Here is a 14,721-nt window from a genome sequence, read left to right as displayed (position 1 = left end):
CGTCCTCTCTCCCTCAAATTTCACCCCCGGCTGCTGGCACCCAACACCTCCTGCTCGAAGTCAAATGTGCCAGACTGAGTAAGGGGGCAGGTTACAGTGCCTTCTCATTGGCTCAGGAGGCAGGGGAAAGCAGAGCAACTCTTGGGTTGGTATTTTTACAGACACTCTACACATTTATGGGCAGGATTAAAAATCATAGATTTTTACTATCTGTCCGTGATTTTATGGACAGTTGGCAAACCCTGTTCCCTTGTTTTGCCACTGTTGGCATTTTTTACTATGTTGCCCACCCCTTAGGAGTTTTACTTGGCGATGTCCCATGGTCAAGTCTTAAAGGAGCCTGTATAAGGACTTTTGACTTCCTGTGTTCTGCTTTTCTTGGAGTACAGTACAAGACACAGGCCACCCTTCCCATTGTTCTGGCAGTTTCCTCGAATTACTTGATAAAAAAAAAAAATGAGGATTGCTGGGAGTGGGAACTTTGCCAGTGTCCTAACCTGAAAGTGGCAGCATATAACTCAGTTAGGGCTAGAGTAGCCTGTGTCCTGTACTAAACTCCAAGAAAACGATTTTACAGGTAACGCAAAAAAATCCTTATTGATCAATCACTGGTCATCACTGTTTAGCCTATTCTTTCATATTAATTACTTGGTTTGAGCTTTTACTGTTCACTTTATATTATTATTTGTGTCAGGCATTATGTGGATTTTGTTTGATGTTTTGTCAATTGTTTATTAATATGTTCTCTCAGTACTAGCACAGTGGCAGATTCTTATCGTTTCCTTAACCATACCGTGGGCAACCATACTCTGATGGATGAAGGTTACTACTATTTAAATAACTTTGACAACATCCTCATCAGCTTTGGTAAGAGGAGGGGAAGGATATAAACCATTTCCCAGTGTACTTCTATATTGTAGATATTCTGACTTTTTTTTTAAATTGGTTAAAAAAAAGCATAATGCATGCAATAGCTTCCTTAGTTTTTATTTTCTATGTTGATTTTTTTCCTTAATTCACTAATGACATTACTGCTCAGATGAGCTGTTTTTCTTGTTATTTTATTATTGTGTGTAATTTTCAGGTCATGAATTAAATCAGATGGGCTGTTTCTTTTTTAAACTTAAGCCTGGAATAACTTTCAAAAAACATAATAATTCATATTGGTTCCCTGATTTTTTTAAATCCCAGTGTGCATTGGGTTGTTCGTTTCTGAGTTGGGCGTTGCTTGAACGGGTCTGTGGGTGGTGTCAGTGGAGTAATCTTGTCCTTTGTCATCCAGTTCACCAATGCCCTGTTAATCACTGCTTCTTCCTCCACTGTCTAACGTTCTGGTGATGCATGTTGCTTGGCTGCTCAGGACACCAAGAGGTGAAATCGGTGCATTGGAGTTCTCTATTTCCTTCCAGCATTTGCCTGACTCTCATTTTTTGTGTTCATTCCTCTATTCTGATATTCTCCACAGTACAGGAAACCGCAGCCGCAGAATGCCATTCAGGAGAGAATAGATGCTATTCTCTATATCCCCCTTCTATCTGCTGTGTCCTTCCCCCTGTGCAGAAAACAGCAGCTGTAGAATGCTGCTCAGCAGAGAAGCTGCTGTTCTCTGTATGTTCTGCCTTTGTCCTTCTCCCTGTACTATTCTCTACTCTGCAGAAAACAGCAGCTGCAGAATGCCGTTCAGCAGAGAAAAGCTGCTGTGCTCTGAATGTTCTGTCTTTCTCTCTGTGTCCTGCCCACCGTGCTATTACCCACTGCACAGTGTACACAGTCCTGAGTTATTCTCCACTGTACAGAAACTAGCAGCTACAAAATGCGTTTTAAAGGGTTTGAGTTCATATGTGGGTAATAACTTACAAGGGTGACACAGGCAAAGAAAGGTATGACATTCAGAGCACAGCAACTATTCTCCGCAAAATGGAATTCTGCAGAAGCTAGAATCTGTACAGTGGAGAGTAGCATAGGGTGCTGAACATCAGTTGAAAGAGTGAGGCAAATGTTTGTGCTTAATGTCCTAAGATGCTGGGCAACATGCAGCCTATCGTATAGAATAGTATATGGTTTTGAGCATTAAGCAGAAAAAGTCAGGCAAATGTTGCTGGCAAGTAGAAGAGTCAAATGTCCTGCTTAGTGTCCTGAGTTGCTGGGCAAGATGCAGCACCAGCATGCTCAACAGTGGAGGCGGTATAATAAAAGAGATAAATATTATAAGGACATAAATGCACAAATAATAAAATCACAAACAGCGCTGATGGTGACAGTTCTAGTGTAGATGCCCAAAGCACCACGTCTACACTTCAATAAGGCATGAGGGAAATCAGTATGGTAGAAGCAAAGGTTCCAAAAAGAGTGTGGTCCAATTTAGGAAAGAACAGATAGTAAGCACCTTCCACCCGAACTCCTCAAGAGACACCACGTGGGACACAATAAGCCCCCTCTGGGGTACGCACTCACTCAGTGGAGGCGGTGTAACTGGTATTGCGCTGATACAGTGAGGCAGAACTATGGAAAGAAGCAGAGGATGTCGGCATTGGGTGGAACTGGGTGGCAGTGGGTGGAACAGACCCATTTTAATAAACCTGCCCAAAGCTTGGCGTGTACTGATGTGGTTATGTCAGCCCAACCAAAGAATAAATAGCAAGGTGGTAATGGGGGGGACCCATCCTCTTAATGCACATGAAACAGGCAAAAATGTTTGGACAGGAAATGCCTCTGGAGGATGAGATGAACAGGCAGCTGCTAAGAGGTAATATTATTACATAGTAATTATCTGCCTAATAGTCTACTGACTATAGATTTTGACCAGAGTGGCCTTTAAAATGCTGCTGGTTTTTGGGCTTACAATACCTATGAATTTTAATGGGTTTCTGTTAAAGAATGTGGAAAAAGTAGCTTTGTGTGATTGTAATAAAATAACCCTTTTATGCAATAAAATAATGATCTATGACAATTGTCAAAAGCCCATTCAGGTAAAAAGTGAAAACATTCCATTCCAGCTTAGTGGATTCACCCTTTGGTCTTAATTGGTGGCAGGTATTACTGACAGATTTTGTGGAAAAACATCTAAAAATATGGGCCAATAATGCAAATTGCAGAAGTGATATACCCTATATTATTATTATTTTTTTTTTTTTTGTATAATCTTTATTTAAGGCAAAACACATCTCAGCGAACATTTCCAGTAGCATAAAACCAGAAACTTGAAAGGACATGTATAAAAATGTGAAAACGTAAAATACAGATACAGTAATAAGCAAGGAAATAATAAAGGAGCAACAATCATATAATAGGGTGATGCCAGAGCACAGTGGGGGTAGCCTCTATGTGACCTTTTACCAACTTGTACTTATAACAAGGGGAATAATTTTGACAAGAAAGCTCAGTAGCTAGCACTAGGGCAGCATATGTTAACCAAGTGCTAAAGTAACTAAAGGGTAGCCGACCAGCCAAAGTGCTGTGGATGGGGGCACAAAGTGGCCTCCAACTAACCCTCTGCAGCACGCCACTGACATTAGGGCCGCCCCGAGGGATATTATGCACACCAAAGGGGAGAAATCTTTTTTAATATAAGTAAAATTTAGCCTCTATTAAAATAATTGTTTAAAATAAATTGACTCCCAACAAGAATTTTTTAAAGTGGCCTTACACTCTGATACAGAATCAAACATTAACAGCTTGTTGACAGCTGGCTCAATTGAAATCATTGCGTTGAACCTTAATCAATTGCCAAGTTACATCTCTACTAACAGTTAGTTCATCATATTGTCCCTTGTTCTAACAGTGAAAACATTGTCTGAAATGCCCTGGGCTTATATTGAAATACCTTAGCGTAATGCTATAGCGTACTGATATTAAAATACACTAGCGTAATATTTCTCAGCTCAACCCCACAAGTATTGCGCTCCTGTTCTGAGGATTTTCCTCTTGTGGTACTTAATGGACCAGTTGCACTGATTCAATGGGCCTGTGTCAGAGGATTTGAGGCTTATCTTTTTGGGCAAATTCATGCAGCTTTTAGGTGCATTCAGCTTGCATTTGAGATGAGCTGGAAATGTTTCTAAGCTGCATCTTCCTGCTTTATACCTTGTCACACCGATTGCGATATTGAAATTGTGCTACTTCAGGTGCGACTTAAAAAGGGATCTGTGTGACTTCATGCACAAATGTCTATGCAAGTTACCTAAGCTTACAAAAAGTAGTGCAGGAACTACTTATAAAATCGTTGCGACATAAACATCAGTCGCAACGACTTGACCATTTCCAATGCGGACAATAGAATGCGACTTGTCATGCGATTTGAAACTGTCAAATCACATGACAAGTTGTACTGGTGTGACTAAGCTGCTTTTGCATTCCCATGGACTTGTGTGGAGGAAGGAGAAAGGTAATTTTGACCTAAACATAAGCTTGTTGACACAGACCCTCAGTTAAACATAACCTGTTGAGAATTGAGAAACAATGTGGTGCTTTGTGCTTTATATACAAATATTTGTTAATCCTGTCATTTAACTTGTCTGAACCTGTCATCTCTCTTGTAGTAACATTATTTGAACTGACAGTGGTGAATAACTGGTATATAATCATGGTAAGTGTTACAAGAAATCAAGATCATTGTATGAATATACAGTATACTGTATAGCGCAATATTCTTCTGAACAGTATTTCAGCATATAGTGTAAAAGGCCCACATTATTTGTGACTTGAAATTTGTCTTTTGGACAGGAAGGAGTGACATCTCAGACATCACACTGGGCACGCCTTTACTTCATGGTGTTTTATATTGTCACTATGGTGAGTATATACATACATATGTACAATTAATAAAAAAAAAATCTTGTACAGTACAGGGCACAGGCTACCATTTATCAAGACCATGTTATATTGCCACCTTCAGGTAAGGACAAGGACATTGGTAATCAAAGCTGTTAAGACATACCATATAACCCCTCCCATGTCTAGCAATTCCCAGTTGTTTGCTAGTGTCCTTAGGTGATAGGCGACCTCTGTCTTCTATAAGTAGGTTTCTGGTGTACAAGTCCTAATTCTAACTAAAAAATTAAGAGGATTCCTCGCTGATCTTCGTACTGAGAAAACCCTTTTTTCAACTTCGGTGCACCTACAGCAATTGCAGTTACATTGTGCAATTTCTGCATTGGTGCTCCTCAGCAGTACTCTGGGGACTGTGCCTGGACCCTGCTACATGAAGATGCAGGGCCGGCCTCTATTGTTGCCTCTAGCGCTGGACTGTGCATTGGCACTCACCATTGGTACAGTAAAGTGCAGTTGGCCACAGGGTGCTCTTACAAATCCAAGGCAGTAGCGATCCACACTGGTCTGACCCAGTCCCTGTAGACTCTTTACATGGAGCAAGGGGTATGCTACCTGGTTGTACGCCCCTGAAAAGAATCCCTAGAGTGGTGAGTCTGGGGAGATGACCTCCCAAGAGGAAGAGCGGTTGCCCCCAGTCACACCAAATCTAAAATAGACCAGTAAGGTTCTGGTGGATGCGGTATATACCTGTTTGAACTTAGAGCCTCCCTATCTGAACCTAAGTTCACCAGTATGCTATTCCTTCCCAAATCCAAGAAACCTACTAGGTTCTTTCCAGTTCATCTATTAGTACAGGATGTTTTGCATGCAGACTGGCCCATAGCCAGACAAGTGTACACTCCCCCCAGAAGATTTACTTAGCAGTACCCAATTGAGAAGACTTGCCACAAAAAGTGGAAAAAAGCATAAGTGGTATACTCCATGGGACGTGTGCTGTCCTCTGTCAGGTCTGGGCTGGTAGGGTCAAGTTTTGGCAATGTATATACTCTTTCAGAGATCGCTGATTGCTTATTCATTAGTAAAGAGCTTTGCCTGGGGATTGGCTCAAATAGTGGCCCCCGTTTATTCACTAGCCTCACCACTGGATCCCATTCTGGTCCTGTTTGCTCACATTGAGTTCATTTGAGGTATACACTTGGTCAACCTTAATCGTAAAGGTGTTTTTCTTGTGGCTCTCACTCGGCAAGAGAGGTCTCGGAACTGACAAACTTATCATGCAAAGAAATATTTTTTCTTCTTAGGGACATGGTTGTTTGGGCTCCTTCAGCCTCTTGTCCCTTCAAAAAAAAATTTCCCTCCCACCTTAATCAGGACATTGCCCTGGCTTCTCTTTGTGCAGAAATGTTAAAAGCATCCTAAAAAAAATTCTCAACACTGTTTAGGCATGGTACAGTGTGAGTTTGCCTGAATATCTGAATTCTTCCTTTGTCCCTCCTGCAACCATCCATGGGGCATCCTGTGTCTTGTTCCACTATTTCTAGCTGGATTAGGCAGGTTATCACTAATACTTATGCCTTGAAGAATGACAATTCTCCGTTTGCTGTTAACCACTTGAAGACCAGGCTTATTTTGACACCTTAGGAAAAAATCTAATTTTTTTTCTAGAAAATTACTTGGAACCCCTAAACATTATTTATTTTTTATTTTTTACAGAGGCCCTAGAAATAAAATGATGATGATTACAATTTGTCACCCAGTGTTTGCGCAGCAGATTTTCAAACTTAAAGCGGTGGTTCCCCCTAAAACAAATTTCTAACAATAGATTCGTAAGACCCGTTACACTGCGGGTAGGCTGGCTTTTGTTTTTTCGTACATACCGAGATCTCGCCGTTTCGTCCCTTGGCGGTGGGCGTTCCTAGTTGATTGACGTTTCTTTGACGGGCGCATACTGCGCGTCACGACTTTCCGACAGAAGCTGAACGTCATTGCGCAGGCGCCGTATAGAGTCGGCTCTATACGGCGCCTGCGCAGCGACGTTCGGCTTCTTTCGGAAAGTCGTGACGTCACGTATGCGCCCGCCCGAGGAACGTCAATCAACTAGGAACGCCCACTGACAAGGGACGAAACGCCGAGATCGAGGTATGTACTAAAAAAAAAAAAAAAGCCAGCCTACCCGCAGTGTAACGGGTCTTACGAATGTATTGTTAGAAATGTGTTTTAAGGGGAACCACCCCTTTAATTTTTTATGAAAAAATACACTTTAATACATTTTAATGCAAAAAAAAACACAATATATAACCCAATTTTTGGGTAAACTATAAAATATGTCACACTGAGTAAATGGATATCTAACATGTCGCACTTTAAAATTGCACATGCTTGTGAAATGGTGGCAAATTACGAGACTTAAAAATCTACGTGGGTCACGCTTTAATTTTTTTTTACTGGTTACCAGTTTAGAGTTCGAGGAGGTCGAACGCTAGAATTATTGTTCTTGCGATAACGTTCGCAGCAATACCACACTTGTGGTGCGATTATGGTTTACATATATGTGAGCAAACTACATATATGCATTTGCTTCTGCGTGCAAGCATGGAGGGACAAATGGGAATGGGAGCTTTAATATATATATATATATATACTAGTGCTGTCAAGCGATTACATTTTTTAATCGCGATTAATCGCATTAATGTCATAGTTAACTCACGATTAACCAGTTCCCGACCACCGCATGTACATATACGTCCACAATATGGCACGTACAGGCACATGGGCGTATAGGTACGTCCCCGCCTTACCTCGGTTCGGGGGTCCGATCGGGACCCCCTCCGGTACATGCGGCGGCCGGGAACGGTGTACGGGAGGTCCGGGAGGAGGGGGCGGCTATTGGTTTCCAGCCGTCCCCTCTCGATCTCCCTCGGCGAATCGGATTGCAGCAGAGCCCTCCCTGCCTGTGTAACTGTAAACACAGGCAGGGAGGAAGTGACGTTTTCTCCCCTCTGGCGGTCTTTTCGTTTGATTCCAGAGGAGAGAAGATGTCAGTACTGTGAGTTGCACCAACAGCACACTGACACAGCACACATAGGCACATAACCCCCCCCCGATCACCCCCCCAGCACCCCCAGATCACCCCCTGTCACAGTGTCACTGATTGCAGTGATCATTTATTTTCTGATCACTGCTTTTAGTGTCAGTGTGACAGAAAAAAGTGTCAGGGCAGTTAGGTTTAGGCCCCTTTAGGTCCAGGGTAGCCCCCTACCCCCCCCCCAATAAAGGTTTAACCCCTGATTGCCCCTAAAGTTAACCCTTTCACCCCTATTGCCAGTGTCACTAAGCGATCGGTTTCTGATCGCTGTATTAGTGTCACTGTTGCCGCTAGGCAGTTAGTTTTTTTTGAGGTTCGCCGCCAGGTTTATATAGCGTTAGGTACCCCCATAAATAAAGGTTTTAACCCCTGATTGCCCCTAGAGTTAACCCTTTCACCCCTATTGCCAGTGTCACTAAGCGATCGGTTTCTGATCGCTGTATTAGTGTCACTGTTGCCGCTAGGCAGTTAGTTTTTTTTGAGGTTCGCCGCCAGGTTTATATAGCGTTAGGTACCCCCATAAATAAAGGTTTTAACCCCTGATTGCCCCTAGAGTTAACCCTTTCACCCCTATTGCCAGTGTCACTAAGCGATCGGTTTCTGATCGCTGTATTAGTGTCACTGTTGCCGCTAGGCAGTTAGTTTTTTTTGAGGTTCGCCGCCAGGTTTATATAGCGTTAGGTACCCCCATAAATAAAGGTTTTAACCCCTGATTGCCCCTAGAGTTAACCCTTTCACCACTGATCACTGTATAAGTGTCACTGGTGACGTGGTTAGCCAGTTAGTTATTTAGTTATTTTAGGTTCGCCACCAGGTTTTTAGAAAGCGTTAGGTACCCCCATATATTACCGAATAAAGGTTTTAACCCCCTGATTGCCCCCTAGTTAACCCTTTCACCAGTGATCACCGTATAAGTGTTACGGTTGACGCTGGTTGGTTAGTTTGCTGTTTATAGCATCAGAGCACCCGCCGTATATAACCCAATAGGTTTAACCCCCTGATCACCCGGCGGGTGATATAAATTTAATTTTAGCGCCAGTCAGGGTCTGCGTCACCCCAGGCAGCGTTAGGTTAGAGCCAGTACCGCTTACACCCACTCGCTAAGCATACACCCCCCTTAGTGGTATAGGATCTGAACGGATCGATACCTGATCTGATCAGATCTATACTAGCGTACCCAGCAGTTTAGGGTACCCAAAAACGCATTGTTAGCGGAATCAGCCCAGATACCCGCTAGCACCTGCGTTTTCCCCCTCTGCCCAGCCCAACCCACCCAAGTGCAGTATCGATCGATCACTGTCACTTACAAAACACAAGACACATAACTGCAGCGTTCGCAGAGACAGGCCTGATCCCTGCGATCGCTTACAGTTTTTTTTGAAGCGTTTTCTACATTTGCTTTTCTATAGTCAGGTGCTTTTTTTACCTGTGAATCCTTACCATTGTACCACTAAATTTAGAGTCCAAAATGGCAAACCGAAGGTACAATGATAAGCAGGCCTTGGAGTTCATGTGCATGTCAGATAGTGAAGAGGAGGAGGTCACGCATCTGACAGATTCTGGCTCAGAATATGAACCCATTTACGACAGCGGCTCCATGTCAGATAGCTCGCACGACGAAGTTGAGGTCCCTGCTAAGGCCAGGCGTACCCGATCCCATTCTGATGTTGTTGAGCAGCAAGAACCGCAGGACCCTCGTATGGAGCAGAGATCCAGTACTAGCGCCGCTATTCCTTCTGGTGAATTGGCAAGCACCAGCGGCCTAGTACACCCTGGTCGTTTATCCAGCACTGCAGTAACACTTGGTGACGTGGCGAGTCCCATAAGTGCAGTTGAAGCTGGCGATGTGGCAAGCACAAGTAGTGTCCCGCTGCCACCAAGAAAAAGACAGAGACAGGCCCGTCGTGCCCATAGTGCCCTTCCTGTAGAATTTGCCTATCCTGATTGGGTCCCCACCACTTCTACAGCACCTGTACTTCCCCCATTCACTGGCCAACCCGGTATTCAGGTGGATACAGCGAACTTTATGTCACTTGATTTTTATTCGCTGTATTTCACGGAAGATCTCTATAGATCTATTGTGGACCAGACTAATTTATATGCTGGTACTTACATCGCCGCTAACCCCCAGTCTCGCCTTGCCAAAGAATGGAAACCTCTCGAGGTTTCCGAATTTAAGACCTTTCTGGGCCTTACCCTCAACATGGGCATACACAAATTTCCGTCATTGCGGATGTATTGGTCCACACATCCCATTGACCATATGTACATTTTCTCTGCTCACATGGCCAGGAGACGATACGAGGCGATCCTGCGGTTCCTGCATTTCAGTGACAATGCACTTTGTCGTCCACGTGGAGACCCTGAATTTGACCGGCTCTACAAAATTCGGCCCCTCGTAAACCATTTCAACGAACGTTTTGCAGCCTTGTTTAATCCCCAGCAGGTTGTATGCGTTGATGAGTCCCTGATTAAATTTGCTGGCCGCTTGTCTTTCAAACAGTTCCTTCCCAGCAAGCGTGCCAGATACGGGGTCAAGCTCTATAAGCTCTGTGACAGGGCCACAGGCTACACATGGAGCTTTAGGGTTTACGAGGGAAAAGATAGTCAGGTAGAGCCGGAAGGATGCCCAGATTACATGGGGAGCGCTGGCAAGATTGTTTGGGACTTGGTGTCACCCTTATTCGGAAAGGGGTACCATTTGTATGTGGACAATTTTTACAGCAGCGTGCCACTTTTTAGCCACTTATTTGATCAACAGATTGGAGCATGTGGCACCGTGCGACCTAATCGCCGGGGCTTCCCCCAGCGGCTTGTAGATGCCCGTGTTAGGCCGGGGGCGAGAGCCTGCTGCAGATGTAAAAATTTGCTCGCTGTGAAGTGGCGGGACAATAGGAATGTTTTCGTTCTTACCACCCTTCACGCAGACACGACAGTCCAAATTCGTACAGCGACTGGTGTTGTGGAGAAACCCCTCTGTGTCCACGAATATAACCTTAATATGGGAGGGGTGGACCTCAACGACCAGTTGATGGCGCCGTATCATATTGCCCGTAAGACGAGACGCTGGTACAAAAAAGTGTCTCTACATTTATTTCAATTGGCTCTACTGAATGCTCATGTCGTATACAGAGCTTCAGGACGGAATGAATCCTTCCTTCAATTCCAGAGGGATATCATCACAGAACTCCTGTATCCAGGCGGTATTGTACCTCACCATCTCCTACCAAATGCAGTAAGCCGACTGCATGAGAGGCATTTTTCTTATGTCCTCCCGAGTACCCCTACCCAACGAGCCCCCCAAAGAAAATGTCGTGTCTGTACCAAGCGCGGATTTAGGCGTGACACCCGTTATTTTTGTCCCAAATGTCCTGGCAATCCTGGTCTTTGTATTGGTGAATGTTTTGAACGCTTCCACACACACGTTAATTATTAGTGTAGGGTGAAACATTTCACAGGCTAGGCACACTCACACAGGGTCTCCCAAGATGCCATCGCATTTTGAGAGACCCAAACCTGGAACCGAAAAGTTGAAGTTACAGTTCACAGTTACAAAAAAAAGTGTTAAAAAAAAAAAAAAAAAAAGTAAAAAATAAAAACACACAAAAAAATATAAAATAAAAAAACCAAAAATAGTTGTCGTTTTATTGTTCTCTCCCTCTCTATTCTCTCTCTATTGTTCTGCTCTTTTTTACTGTATTCTATTCTGCAAAGTTTTATTGTTGTTATGTTTTTTCATGCTTGCTTTTCAGGTATGTAATTTATTTTACTGTTTTCAGGTACGCCATTCAGCTGTTGCGCGGACTTATTTATCTTGACAGCAACAGCGTTTGCTCCCACGATATATAAAGCCGCGACTCCAGTGCTGTAGGAGGTGATTTCACCACCACAGTTAAAAAAAAGAGCATATATGCCGAAGCATGCGGGCAGCAGGGGCGGAGGAGCGATTTTGCTCCTAATGCCGCGTACATACGGTTGACATTCCTACGGAGGCTTTCCCGTGGAAAAGTCTGACCATGTGTACACGGCATAGAAAAGTCCGACCGTGTGTACGCGGCATAGAAAAGTCCGACCGTACGCGGCATAACTTTTTTGCGGGAGGATGCCCCCATGCTTTGGCATATATATATATTTTAGGCACAGGTTGCGTTAAAAAATGTTTTATTTTTTACTATGTTTTTTTATAGGTATTTGCTTTGCAGGTATGGTATGATCTTACTGTTATACTGGAATGTTACTTTGTTTTAATGTTAACCATCATTTGCTTAGCAGGTACGCCATTCAGTTGCAGTGCGGATTTATTTAGCGTGACAGCAACAGCGTTTGCTCCCACGATATATAAAGCCGCGACTCCAATGCTGTAGGAGGTGATTTCACCACTACAGTTCAAAAAAGAGCATATATGCCGGAGCATGGGGGCATTAGGGGCGGAGGAGCGATTTTGCTCCTAATGCCGCGTACATACGGTTGACATTCCTACGGAGGCTTTCCTGTGGAAAAGTCTGACCATGTGTACACGGCATAGAAAAGTCCGACCGTGTGTACGCGGCATAGAAAAGTCCGACCGTACGCGGCATAACTTTTTTGCGGGAGGATGCCCCCATGCTTCGGCATATATAAATGGTGCATGTATGCCCATCATTAGAAGTGGGTGGATGAAGGGAGGTATTCTAATGGTGGGCATACCCACCGATCAATCTTTTTTTTGTTCAGCCAACAGACTGCATGAAAAAAAAAAAGATTACAATACATGTCCAACAAGAACCATCAACGTACTGGTATGTTGCAGGACTTTGAATGGTTATACCAGAATGATGCCTGTGGGTTTAGGCATCATCTTGGTATCATTCTTTTCAGCCAGCGGTCGGCTTTCATGTAAAAGCAGTCCTAGCGGCTAATTAGCCTCTAGACTGCTTTTACATTCAGTGGGAGGGAATGTCCCCCCCCCCCCAGATATAAACGGCGCCATTGAGAATATGGGAAAGCATTTTATCACACCGATCTTGGTGTGGTCAGATGCTTTGAGGGCAGAGGAAAGATCTAGGGTCTAATAGACCCCATTTAAAAAAAAAAAAGAGTACCTGTCACTAACTATTGCTATCATAAGGGATATTTACATTCCCTGAGATAACAATAAAAATGGTAAAAAAATAAATAAATGGAAGGAACAGTTAACAAATAAAATAAAAAAAGCGAAATAAATATATAAAAAAATAAAAAAATAAAAAAAAGCATCCCTGTCCCCCCCTGCTCTTGCGCAAAGACGAACGCAAGCGTCGGTCTGGAGTCATATGTAAACAGCAATTGCACCATGCATGTGAGGTATCACCGCGAAGGGCAGATCGAGGGCAGTCATTTTAGCAGTAGACCTACTCTGTAAATCTAATGTGGTAACCTGTAAAGGCTTTTAAAGGCTTTTAAAAATGTATGTAGTTTGTCGCCACTGCGCGTTTGTGCGCAATTTTAAAGTATGTCGTGTTTGGTATCCATGTACTCGGCCTAAGATCATAATTTTTATTTCATCAATAATTTGGGCAATATAGTGTGTTTTAGTGCTTTAAAATAAAAAAAAGTGTATTTTTTCCCCAAAAAATGCGTTTGAAAAAACGCTGCGCAAATACTGTGTGGAAATTTTTTTTGCAACACCTACCATTTTAATCTGTAGGGCCTTTGCTTTAAAAAAATATATAATGTTTGGGGGTTCAACTTTACTTTCTTGCAAAAAAATAATATGTTTTTATGTAAACAAACAGTGTCAGAAAGGGCTTTTTCTTCAAGTGGTTAGAAGAGTGGGTGATGTGTGACATAAGCTTCTAATTGTTGTGCATAAAATGCCAGGACAATTGAAAACCCCCCCAAATGACCCCATTTTGGAAAGTAGACACCCCAAGCTATTTGCTGAGAGGCATCTTAAGTCCATGGAATATTTTAGATTTTGACCCAAGTTGCGGGAAATATAAATATATATATATATATATATTTTTTTTTGCGCAAAGTTGTCACTAAATGATATATTGCTCAAACATGCCATGGGCATATGTGGAATTACACCCCAAAATGCATTCTGCTGCTTCTCCTGAGTACGGGGATACCACATGTGTGAGACTTTTTGGGAGCCTAGCCGCGTACGGGACCCCAAAAACCAATCACCGCCTTCAGGCTTTCTAAGGGTGTAAATTTTTGATTTCACTCCTCACTACCTATCACAGTTTCGAAGGCCATAAAATGCCAAAATAGCACAAAAAAAACCCAAATGACCCCATTTTGGAAAGAAGACACCCCAAGGAAACTGCTGAGAGGCATGTTGAGTCCATTGATTTTTTTTTTTTTTGTCCAAAGTGATTGAATAATGAGAAAAAAAAAAAAAAAAAAGAAAAATGTGTCACTAAATGATATATTGCTCACACATGCCATGGTTATATGTGGAGTTGCACCCTAAAATACATTCTGCTGCTTCTCCTGAGTACGGGGATACCACATGTTTGGGACTTTTTGGGAGCCTAGCCGCGTACGGGACCCCGAAAACCAAGCACCGCCTTCAGCATTTCTAAGGGCGCAAATTTTTGATTTCACTCCTCACTACCTATCACAGTTTCGAAGGCCATAAAATGCCAAAATAGCACAAAAAAACCCCAAATGACCCCATTTTGGAAAGTAGACACCCCAAGCTATTTGCTGAGAGGCATGTTGAGTCCATGGAATATTTAATTTTTTTGCCCCAAGTGATTGAATCATGACCAAAAAAAATTAAAATAAAAAAATGTACAAAACATTGTCACTAAATGATATATTTCTCACACATGCCATGGTTATATGTGGAATTGCACCCCAAAATACATTCTGCTACTTCTCCTGAGTACGGGGAT

The 14,721-nt window shown here is 42.9% G+C and overlaps 1 protein-coding gene across 1 annotated transcript in view; it reads left to right on the top strand.

Annotated features, from left to right (window-relative positions):
- The window catches only part of TPCN1 (two pore segment channel 1), a 138,708-nt gene that overhangs the window by 101,220 nt on the left and 22,767 nt on the right, over nucleotides 1-14,721 (top strand). The window contains exons 22-24 of the mRNA XM_040351920.1: nucleotides 752-867; nucleotides 4,539-4,585; nucleotides 4,723-4,791. Of these exons, the coding sequence (XP_040207854.1) occupies nucleotides 752-867; nucleotides 4,539-4,585; nucleotides 4,723-4,791 (232 nt within the window). The remainder of the gene's footprint in view (nucleotides 1-751; nucleotides 868-4,538; nucleotides 4,586-4,722; nucleotides 4,792-14,721) is intronic.

The sequence above is a fragment of the Rana temporaria genome, chromosome 1, assembly GCF_905171775.1.
Source record: "Rana temporaria chromosome 1, aRanTem1.1, whole genome shotgun sequence".
In the NCBI taxonomy this organism is placed as follows: domain Eukaryota; kingdom Metazoa; phylum Chordata; class Amphibia; order Anura; family Ranidae; genus Rana; species Rana temporaria.
Note: the sequence above shows the minus strand (reverse complement) of the source record. Positions and strands in the feature narration are given on the sequence as shown.